Genomic DNA, 11,667 nt, shown 5'->3' with positions numbered 1-11,667 from the left:
CCAGCAGCCAGCCCATCGACCGCACAAGGTACGGCAAATGAACCGGCCGCTCCAACCGGCCCTGGCACTGCCCCGATCCCACCCCCAGGATCGTCGGCAGAGGAGTCCCCACTGGGCTCTTTTAAAAATGGTGCTGGGTCGGGAAATGACAGCGGAAGGGGTTCCCCCTCCGCCCCAGGAACCGGAGAACAAGGAGAGACCCGGCCATAGGAAATCCCCAGGCCCTCCAAGTGCTCCAGCTCCAAAGTAAGGGGCGAGGGTGGGTGTTCCTCCCCCTCCCCGCTGCCACCCCCCGGCCCAGCATCTACAGTGTCATTAAAACCAATAAATTGTTTTTCTGCCGGGTCGAGCGACTCCCGGGGGAAGTTGGATAATAGCTGGGCGGGCTCAGGTTCGGCCTTTTCGGCCCCGCCCGCCTCGGTCCCCGGGACGCTCGACCCGGCGGCTACGCATTCTTCCACTGGCCCCACGCCCCCCACGACAGGCAGATCTTCCATGCCCTCCCCAGGAGGCAGCGGCTGGGCAGCCTCGACTGCCTCACCCTCCCCGGGGACAGACTCCTCGCGCCTGCAGCGCAATTTGGGAGCGCTGGTGGGGGACGCGGGACACGCGGCGGGCACCGACTCCTCCACGGAGGGATGTTGTTCCCCCTCCGTCTCATCGGAGCCGCGCCTCCTTTTGTTCCTGGGGGTGCGCGGAGGCAGGGAGACCCCCATGTCTGCCGAGGCCTCCCGCTCCGCCCCCCCCTTTTTCTTTTCTTGCCCGCGCCTGGGCCCCTCTGTGGTGTTATTCAAGGGCCCGGGCACGGGCTCGGGGCACCCCGCGCTCGCCGGTGACTGGGTTGGGCTGAGCGCGGTGGTCAAACTTTCCGGCGCACCGAGGGGACCCGCCTCTAGATGTTTCTCCTTCTTCCGCGCCTTCTTTCCGCTCGGACGCTCTCCCTCCCCCCCGCCGGAGGCCCTGAAAACAAAGGCCTCCGACGATGCCCGCGCACCCATGGCTCCCGGCACGCGGACGCAACTAGGGGGAGGGGTGGCGGCGGCGCCAGCTATGGCCGCCTTCGGTGGTTTGGCGGCCTTGGAGGCGGGGCAGTTCTTACGAACGTGCCCCACCTCCCTGCAGGCATGGCACCGCATGCCGTCCAACGTCCAGAAGACGCGGTAGGCAGTCCCCTCGTGCACCACATTAAAGTGCCCTTCTGTCATGTCCTCCCGCGCCAGCCGGACAAAGAGCTGGCGGCGGAAGGAGAACACGTGGCGCAGGCTGTTCTCCCTGAGGCCGAGCGGTATGGGGTTGATCCCTGACCTTACCTCCCCCAGTTGTTGTAGGTGAGGGAGGAGGAGCTCAGCGGGAACAAAGGGCGGGACGTTCGACACGATGACCCTCTGCGCGGTGGCCTCGAGAGGATCCACCGGCAGGAACGTCCCGCCCACCGTGAGCCCCTTTTCGAGGGCCAGGGACACCGCCCGCTCCGACCCCAGGAAGAAAACAGCCTTCCCAGACATCTTGGAGGCTGCGACAATGGCCGAGGGGCCGACTACCCCAGCCATCGCCCGCACGCACTCCTCGATGCTCATTGTGGGGTGAGTGTAGCTCTTGACCCCGTGTTTTTTTGTAATGAGTCTGAAAGGTGGCAGGGCAGCGGGTGGCGCAGGAGGGGCCGTGGAAGCGGTTGCCACCTGCGCATACGTCCTTGCTGGCCCTGCCACCGGCGTGGATGGGGTCGCCATCACGGGGTCCCTTTAAGGGCTACACCCACCCCAAAGTCACAGGCCTTAATGGTCTTTAATGGCCTCATATATTAACTGAGCAGAGGAGCCCTTAACGAGGCACCTCTCCCCTCGTTGACAATTGGGGAGAGGCCTTGCTCCCTCTGCTCAGTTGTCTTAATTGGTTTTGGTTTTTTTTGTGTAAATTTGGAAGGAAGAGGCCTCAGAGAGAGAGGGGAGAAACAGAGTAGCAGAGAAAGAGAGAGGGGGGTGGGAAGGGGGGGTGGGGGACTGCGAGGGCAGGTCTCCCCTCGCAGCTGTGGGTGGGTGCACTCCCCAGATGGCAAAACAAAAAGTCTTTGGGGTGGTCTTCAGGTGGGGGGAGAAGATGTCTTCACCTGGGGTAGCTGGAGCCACCAGGCTCACACTACCAACGATCTTTAATTGGGTGATTAAGAAAACAATCTTCAGCCTGGTAGCTCCAGCTATCCCAGGCTAGGCAAAAGTGGGGGGTGGGGGGGTTCCAATTGTGGGGGGGGCCTAGTTGTAAGCAAGGCCCCCACACACACTCCCACACACACACACACCCCCCGCGATGTTCCGGCCCTCAGTGGTCTTCTTTCCTCCCCCCACTGATACAACAAAGTCCTTTTGGGGAAATGCACCCACACCCACCTGTAGAATGTTGGGTCTCCCTCCTTCCACACTGGATGTTGTTGTGGTTTTTCCCCCTCTCTCCAACTCCTTGCAGAATGGTAAAAAGATGTTAAATGTTTTCTTTTCTCCTCCTCTCCCTCTGGGCGAAAGTTGAAGGTGAAGCCCCTTCCTTCCTTCTCTTCCTGGCTGGTCTCAGGGCTCTCCAGGCAGGAGCTCAAGTTGCTAGCTGCTTCTCTCACTGCTCACAGCTCCAACTGAGCAGGACACGCCTCCACTGCTCCACAATTGGTCCCTTGTGCATGAATCCCAAAAAATTAGTTTGAAGGTGCAGCAGGCAATCAGGAAGGCGAATGGAATGTTGGCCTTCATTGCAAGAGGGATCGAGTACAAAAGCAGGGAGGTCCTTCTGCAACTGTATGGGGTATTGGTGAGGCCGCACCTGGAGTACTGCGTGCAGTTTTGGTCACCTTACTTAAGGAAGGATATACTAGCTTTGGAGGGGGTACAGAGACGATTCACTGGGCTGATTCCGGAGATGAGGCGGGGTTACCTTATGATGATAGATTGAGTAGACTGGGTCTTTACTCGTTGGAGTTCAGAAGGATGAGGTGTGATCTTATAGAAACATTTAAAATAATGAAAGGGATAGACAAGATAGAGGCAGAGAGGTTGTTTCCACTGATCGGGGAGACTCGAAATAGGGGGCACAGCCTCAAAATACGGGGGAGCCAATTTAAAACCAAGTTGAGAAGGAATTTCTCCTCCCAGAGGGTTGTGAATCTGTGGAATTCTCTGCCCAAGGAAGCAGTTGAGGCTAGCTCATTGAATGTATTCAAGTCACAGATCAATAGATTTTTAACCAATAAGGAAATTAAGGGTTATGGGGAGCAGGCGGGTAAGTGGAGCTGAGTCCACGGCCAGATCAGCCATGATCTTGTTGAATGGCGGAGCAGGCTCGAGGGGCTTGATGGCCTACTCCTGTTCCTAATTCTTAGGTTCTTATGTTCTTATGAGTGTAGACCTGAACATGGCCAGAGTCAGCTCCTTTAGGAGAGGAGAACCAGTGAGTGTAGAACTGAACCCAGCCAGAGTCTGTACCTTCAGGGCAGGAGAGGGAGAGGCACCAGTGAGTGTAGAACTGAACCCAGCCAGTGTCAGCAGCTGCAGGTGAGGAGAAGGAAGTGTACCAGTGAGTGAGTGTATTTCTGAACCCAGCCAGAATTGGTGGTGAAAACTGGGAGTGGAGGAGAAACAGTCTAGAAAAGTGCGATGGGTTTGGATTTCAGCACAGCAGGAGGGACAATGTGTGGGACAGGGATTTACAGCTTTGGAAGAACAAGAGAGGAAAGAATGTTCCATGGAAACTAGATGTGTCTGTTCTGAATTTCTGTCTTGTACTGATAGTGATGAGTTTTGTTATCTCCTTTTACAGCGTTTTAGAAGGTTAGATTTTCAGACAGGAAACACAAATCAAACGTCGCGTCAAGATCTGACGGAGTCAATCGATTCATCAGGACCTGAAAGTGGAAGGAGGAATGATTGTCTGTTCTGCCTGTGGGTAAAGATTTCAAATATCAGTGTGACTGGAAAAGCACCGAGACACACACACCCGAGTGAGTGTTCCAGTGCATTGACTGTGGAAAGAGCTTTAGCCAGTTGCACAGCCTAAATGAACATTGCACCATTCAAATTGCAGAGAAACTGTAAACGTGTTGTGTGCGTGGGTGAGGCTTCAACTGATTGTCCAAACATGGAGAGTCACAAGGATACCCGCACCACGGAGAAACCGTGGAAATGTGGTGACTGTGGGAAGGGATTCAGAAAACCATCTGAGCTGGAAGTTCATCGACGCAGTCACACTGGGGAGAGGCCGTTCACCTGCTGTGAGTGTGGGAAGGGATTCACTCGATTATCCCATCTACAGTCACACCAGCGAGTTCACACTGGGGAGAGGCCGTTTACCTGCTCTGAGTGTGGGAAGGGATTCACTCAGTCATCCACCCTGCTGAAACACCAGCGAATTCACACTGGGGAGAGGCCATTCACCTGCTCTGAGTGTGGGAAGGGATTCACTCAGTCATCCACCCTGCTGACACACCAGCGAGTTCACAATGAGGAGAGGCCGTTCACCTGCTCTGAGTGTGGGAAGGGATTCACTCGATTATCCCATCTACAGTCACACCAACGAGTTCACACTGGGGAGAGGCCGTTTAACTGCTCTGAGTGTGGGAAGGGATTCACTCAGTCATCCACCCTGCTGAAACACCAGCGAATTCACACTGGGGAGAGGCCGTTCACCTGCTCTGAGTGTGGGAAGGGATTCACTCGGTCATCCACCCTGCTGACACACCAGCGAGTTCACAATGAGGAGAGGCCGTTCACCTGCTCTGAGTGTGGGAAGGGATACACTTGTTCATCCCACCTGCTGAGACACCAGCGAGTTCACACTGGGGAGAGGCCGTTCACCTGCTCTGAGTGTGGGAAGGGATTCACTCGGTCATCCACCCTGCTGACACACCAGCGAGTTCACAAATGACTGCAGGGGTTGGAATCTGCTGTTATTGCTGCTGTTAATCACATCCCGACTGAACCATGTTCATTCTGACAATTGGGGTTTGTTTCTGCTGATATTAATAACCCTATAACTGGGCTGGACTTTAATATTCTGGATATATTGCTGATTGTGTTCTCGGGGCTGCAGTGTCCATTTGAGAAACGCTGTGTGTTATCTTTCCCCTTAATTCAGCGACTCTCAACAGAAATTCAGTTTGGAATAAAATTATGAACTTTTACTTTAATTGATCTTTGGTATAAAATCTACAATCGTGTCAAAGTTTCCACTGAATAAAATCTCCAATTAGAAAGAGCTTGCTGACAATTCTTACTGACTTGCACATTACACACAGTGGTCCCTCCATTATCCACCAGAAAGAAGGGGAATGGGAATTGGTGGGGAATCCGTGTCCCCAAATGTTGCCCTTCCCGTCTGGTGCAGCAATCCCCTTGGCACGGGAATGGAGACAATCCAGACCAAAACTGTGCGCAGTACTCCAGGTGTGGTCTTACCAATGCCCTGTACAGTTGTAGCAGGACTTCCCTACTTTTATACCATCCCCCAGCATTCCATTTGCCTACTTGCTGTACCTGCATACTAAATTTTTGAGTTTCATGTGCAAGAACCCCCAGATCCTTCTGTACTACAGCATTTTGTAATTGTCACATTTGAATAATAATTTATTTTTATTTTTCCTACCAAAGGGGATAACCTGACAATTTACCACATTATAGTCCATCTGCCAGATTTTTGCCAGCTCAGTGAGCCTATCTATATCCCTTTGTAGATTATTTGTGTCCTCCTTGCAACTTGCTTTCCCACCCATCTTTGTATCATCAGCAAATTTGGCCGCATTACACTCGGTCCCTTCATCCAAGTAACTAATATAAATTGTAAATAGTTGAGGCTCCAGCACTGATCTCTGCAGCACCCCACTAGTTACTGATGGTCAACCAGACAATGAACCAGTTATCCCACCTCTATGTTTTCTGTTAGTTAGCCAATCCTCTATCCATGCTGATATATTACCCCCAACCCCATGAACTTTTACCTTGTGCAGTAACCTTTTATGTGGCACCTTGTCAAATGCCTTCTGGAAGTCCAAATACACTGGTTCCCCTTTATATACCCTGTTCATTACATCCTCAAAGAATTTCATCAAATTTGTCAAACATGACTTCCCCTTCATAAATCGATGCTGACTCTGCTTGACCGAACTTTGTTTTTCCAAATGACCTGCTACTGCTTCTTTAATAATGGACTCCAACACTTTCCCAACCACAGATGTTAGGCTAACTAGTTTCCCGCTTTTTGTCTGCCTCCTTTCTTAAATAGGGGTGTTACATTTGCAGTTTTCCAATCTGCTGGGACCGACCCAGAATCCAAGGAATTTTGGTAAATTACAACCAGTGCATCCACTATCCCTGCCGCTACTTCTCTTCAGACACGAGGATGCAAACCACTCCTCTTGCCTCATAACCCTGCAAATCTTTCCAACTCAAATATTTATCTCTTTTGAAAGTAACATGTGATTCTGCTTCCATATCCCTTACAGGCAGTGCGTTCCAGGCCATAACATCTAGCTGCTTAATTTTTCCTCCTCGTGTAGCATCTGGTTCATTTGCCAATCACATTAAATCGGTGACCTCTGGTTACCGAGCCTTCTGACACTGAAAATTGTTTCTCCTTATTAAGAGAGTTGATGCGCTGGAGGAGATTACAGAGATAGTGAGGGGCGAGGCCTTGGTGGGACTTTGACATGGAGTATTTTAAAGGTTGAGGCCACCAGCTGTCTCCCAGTGCAGAATGTGACTCACTGCTAACAGGAAAGGTTTTTGTTTAATGACTAAAGATGCATAATGAGGGTAAATCAATCTCTGTACCTTTTAACTAACAGCAACACAGACCCCCGACACTGTAAATTGTTTCTCATTATAGAAGCATAGAAATTTACAGCATGGAAGGAGGCCATTTAGGCCCATCGTGTCTGCGCAGGCCGACAGAGAGCTATCCAGCCTAATCCCACTTTTCAGCTCTTTGTCCGTAGCCTTGTAGGTTATAGTACTTCAAGTACACATCCAAGTACTTTTTAAATGTGGTTAGGGTTTCTGCCTCTACCAACCTTTCAGGCAGTGAGTACCAGATCCCCCACCACTCTCTAGGTGAAGAAATTTCCCCTCAAAACCTCCTACCAGTTACTTTAAATCTATGCCCCCTGGTTGTTGACCCCCCTCTGCGAGCGGAAATAGGTCCTTCCTATACACTCTATTTAGACCCCTCATAATTTTATACACCTCAATAACGTCTCCCTTCAGCCTCCTCTGTTCCAAAGAAAACAAACCCAAACTGTTAAGAGGGTTGCTGGGCTGGAGGAGACTACAGAGATAGGCAACGGTGATACTTTGGAGAAATTGCAACAAGTGGAGGAGTATTTTAAAGGCTGAAACCACCAGCCATCTCCTCCAGCACAGAATGTGACTCACTACCAATAGGAAGGCTGTTACTTTAACTACTACAAATGCATAATGAGGGGAACTCAATCTATGTTCCTTTAACTAACAGTGACATGCTAAGAGGGAAATGAATGATCTTTTCAATTTTTATTCGACTTGGCACTGAAGTGCCTGGAACTCATAATAGGAACTCCAGGGAAACAAAATACTGACAAATGTTCACCTCTTATTTTGCCAAAACAAACCTCGATTTAACTGTGAAAAGATAAATTCTTTAAGAGGGGTTCACACCGACTCACCTGACAGTCCGACTCAGGATCCAACCCTCAATCAGCGTGATTGGTCGCAGAACACGCTGCTGCCTTGGCCCACCTGTCATGTATTATACAAGTTGCCTGGGGTTGCATACTACCAGCAGACGGCTTACCTGTTGGAGTCCTAAGGGATCCCAGCATCCCTTAGGAGCACTGTATATAAGCAGGTCTCCCACACTGTACCAGCACTCTGGAGTCTGAATAAAGGAGCTTAGGTCACAGTTACTCATTGTCATATAAATTAGCCAGAAAAAGCAGCAAACTGGAGGACTGGGAGAAATTTAGAATTCAGCAGAGGAAAAAGGGTTTAATTAAGAGTGGGAAGCTTGCTGGAAACATAAAAACTGACTGCAAAAGCGTCCATAGATATGTGAAGAGAAAAAGATTAGTGAAGACAAACGTAGGTCCCTTGCAGTTGGATTCGGGTGAATTTATATTGGGGAACAAAGAAATGGCTGACCAATTGAACAAATACTTTGGTTCTGTCTTCACAAAGGAAGACACAAATAACCTTCCGGATGTACCAGGGGACCGAGGGGCTAGAGAAGGAGCAACTGAAGGATATCCTTATTAGGCGGGAAATTGTGTTTGGGAAATTGACGGGATTGAAGGCCGATAAATCCCCAAGGCCTGATAGTCTACATCCCAGAGTAATTAAGGAAGTGTCCCAAGAAATAGCGGATGCATTGGTAATTTTCCAACAATCTATCGACTCTGTATTAGTTCCTATGGACTGGAGGGTTGCTAATGTAACACCACTTTTTTTTTAAAAAAGAGGGAGAGAGAAAACGGGTAATTATAGACCGGTTAGCCTGACATCAGTAGTGGGGAAAATGTTGGAATCAATCATTAAGGATGAAATAGCAGCGCATTTGGAAAGCAGTGATAGATTGGTCCAAGTCAGCATGGATTTATGAAAGGGAAATCATGCTTGACAAATCTTCTGGAATTTTTTGAGGGTGTATCTAGTAGAGTGGACAAGGGAGAACCAGTGGATGTGGTGCATTGGACTTTCAAAAGAGATTGGTGTGCAAAATTAAAGCACATGGTATTGGGGGTAATGTACTGATGTGGATAGAGAACTGATTGGCAGACAGGAAGCAGAGAGTCGGGATAAATGGGTCCTTTTCAGAATAGCAGACAGTGATTAGTGGAGTGCCGCAGGGCTCAGTGCTGGGACCCCAGCTCTTTACAATACATATTAATGACTTAGATGATGGAATTGAGTGCAAAATCTCCAAGTTTGCAGATGACACTAAATTGGGTGGCGATGTGAGCTGTGAGGAGGACGCTAAGAGGCGGCAGGGTGACTTGGACAGGTTAGGCGAGTGGGCAAATACATGGCAGATGCAGTATAATGTGGATAAATGTGAGGTTATCCACTTTGGGGGAAAAAACACGAAGGCAAAATATTATCTGAATGGCGGCAGATTAGGAAAAGGGGAGATGCAGTGAGACCTGGGTGTCATGGTTCATCAGTCAGTGAAAGTTAGCATGCAGGTACAGCAGGCGGTGAAGAAGGCAAATGGTATGTTGGCCGTCATAGCAAGGGGATTTTAGTATAGGAGCAGGGAAGTCTTACTGCAGTTGTACAGGGCCTTGGTGAGGCTCCACCTGGAATATTGTGTTCTGTTTTGGTCTCCTAATCTGAGGAAGGACGTTCTTGCTATTGAGGGAGTGCAGCGAAGGTTCACCAGACTGGTTCTAGGGATGGTTGGACTGACATATGAGGAGAGACTGGATCAACTGGGCCTTTATACACTGGAGTTTAGAAGGATGAGGGGATCTCATAGAAACATGTAAGATTCTGATGGGACTGGACAGCTTAGATGCGGGAAGAATGTTCCCAATGTTGGGGAAGTCCAGAACCAGGGGACACAGACTTAGGATAAGGGGCAGGCCATTTAGGACTGATATGAGGAGAAACTTCTTTACCCAGAGAGTTGTTAACCTGTGGAATTCCCTACCGCAGAGAGTTGTTGATGCCAGTTCACTGGATATATTCAAGAGGGAGTTAGATATGGCCCTTACGGCTAAAGGGATCAAGGGGTATGGAGAGAAAGCAGGAAAAGGGTACTGAAGGAATGATCAGCCATGATCTTATTGAATGGTTGTGCAGGCTCAAAGGGCCGAATGGCCTACTCCTGCACCTATTTTCTATGTTTCTATGTCTACAGTACTCAGTTGCATTACTTTATTATGAGCATAACAATTGGCGACGAGATAATGAACAACCATGCGAACAACCATGGAACACTGTTGGTCTCGTGTAGAAATTCTCAGAAGGGGATGATTGAGAGGCCTTCATGGAGTGACTCGACAAATACCCTGTCGTCAACGAGCTAGAAGCAGATGAGAACACTGCCAAACGAGGGGCGATCCTCCTCACCGTCTGCGGGGCAACAACCTATGGCCTCATGAAGAATCTTCTCGCTCCGGTGAAACCAACAACCAAATCCTATGAAGAACTGTGTACGCTGGTCCGAACACACCTAAATCCGAAGGAAAGCGTTCTGATGGCAAGGTATCAATTCTACATGTGTCAGTAGTCTGAAGGCCAGGAAGTGGCAAGCTACATTGCTGAACTAAGGCGCCTTGCAGGACATTGGAATTCGATGGATTCCTTGAGCAAATGCTTAGAGACTTTTTGTGCTTGGCATTGGCCATAAGGTTATCCTTCGCAAACTGTTGACTGTTGAAACACCGAATCTGAGCAAAGCCATAACGATAGCCCAGGCATTTATGGCCACCAACGATAACACTAAACAAATTTCGCAGCATAAAGAGGTTTTGGCAAGTACTGTACACAAAGTAATGTCCTTTTCAGGCAGAAATGGATATGGCAGAATGTACACACCTGCAGCTGCACGACCTCAGATGACCCAGAGTCTGCCATCAATCATTAATGCAAGGCAGTTAACACCTTGATGTTGCTGTGAAGGTGATCATCGAGCCCATCAATGCCGCTTCAAACACTATGTGTGCAAAGGCTGTGGAACAATGGGACACCTCCAGCGAATGTGCAGATGAGCTGCAAACCCTGCAAACCACCATGTTGCGGAGAGAACAGATCCATGGCGGATCAGGCTGAACTAGAGACTAGAACTGAGGAGGCAGAAGTGTACTGGGTACACACCTTCACCACGAAATGGCCACCGATCATGCTAAAAGTCAAACTGGATGGAATTCCAGTATCCATGGAACTGGACACGGGTGCGAGTCAGTCTATCATGAGCAAAAAGGCCTTTGACAGGCTGTGGTGCAACAAGGCACACAGGCCCAAGATTAGCTCCATTCATCCCAAGGTAAGAACTTACACTAAAGAGCTGATCCCTGTAATTGGCAGGGCAGCAGTAAAAGTCTCCTATGATGGAACAGTGCACGAACTCTCACTATGGATTGCACCAGGAGATAGCCCCACGCTGTTCGGCAGAAGCTGGCTGGGAAAAATCCGCTGGAACTGGGACAGCATCCGAGCACTCTCGTCCGTTGATGACGCCTCATGTGCCCAGGTTCTGAGCAATTTCCCATCATTGTTTGAGCCAGGCTTCGGAAGTTTCTCGGGGTCAAAGGGACAGATCCACTTGGTTCCCGGTACACAACCCATCCACCAAAAGGCGGTACCATATATGATGCGAGAGAAAGTGGAAATTGAGCTGGACAGGCTGCAGTGAGAAGACATCATTGCGCCGGTAGAGTTCAATGAGTGGGCCAGCCCTATTGTTCTGGTTCTCAAAGGCGACAGCACGGTCAGAATTTGTGGGACTAGAAAGTAACGATTGACTGTTTTTTGCTACAGGACCAGTACCCGCTACCCAAGGCAGATGACCTATTTTGTGACTCTGGCTGGAGGAAAGAAGTTCACCAGGTTGGACCTGACCATGGCCTACATGACGCAGGAGCTGGTGGAATCTTCGAAAGGCCTCACCTGCATCAACACGCACAAAGGTTTGTTCATCTACAATAGGTGCCCGTTTGAG

At 49.7% G+C, this 11,667-nt stretch overlaps 1 protein-coding gene across 1 annotated transcript; it reads left to right on the top strand.

Annotated features, from left to right (window-relative positions):
* Positions 1 to 3,934: 3,934 nt before the first annotated feature.
* LOC139255830 (zinc finger protein 211-like) lies at positions 3,935 to 4,767 on the top strand (the record flags this gene model as incomplete). The annotated part of the gene is made up of 1 exon (XM_070874016.1): positions 3,935 to 4,767. A coding segment is annotated over exon 1 (732 nt), but the record flags the coding sequence as incomplete, so codon positions are not given.
* Positions 4,768 to 11,667: the final 6,900 nt, after the last annotated feature.

Source organism: Pristiophorus japonicus, unplaced genomic scaffold (genome assembly GCF_044704955.1).
Source record: "Pristiophorus japonicus isolate sPriJap1 unplaced genomic scaffold, sPriJap1.hap1 HAP1_SCAFFOLD_640, whole genome shotgun sequence".
In the NCBI taxonomy this organism is placed as follows: Eukaryota; Metazoa; Chordata; class Chondrichthyes; family Pristiophoridae; genus Pristiophorus; species Pristiophorus japonicus.
This window is presented reverse-complemented; position numbering and strand designations above follow the sequence as displayed.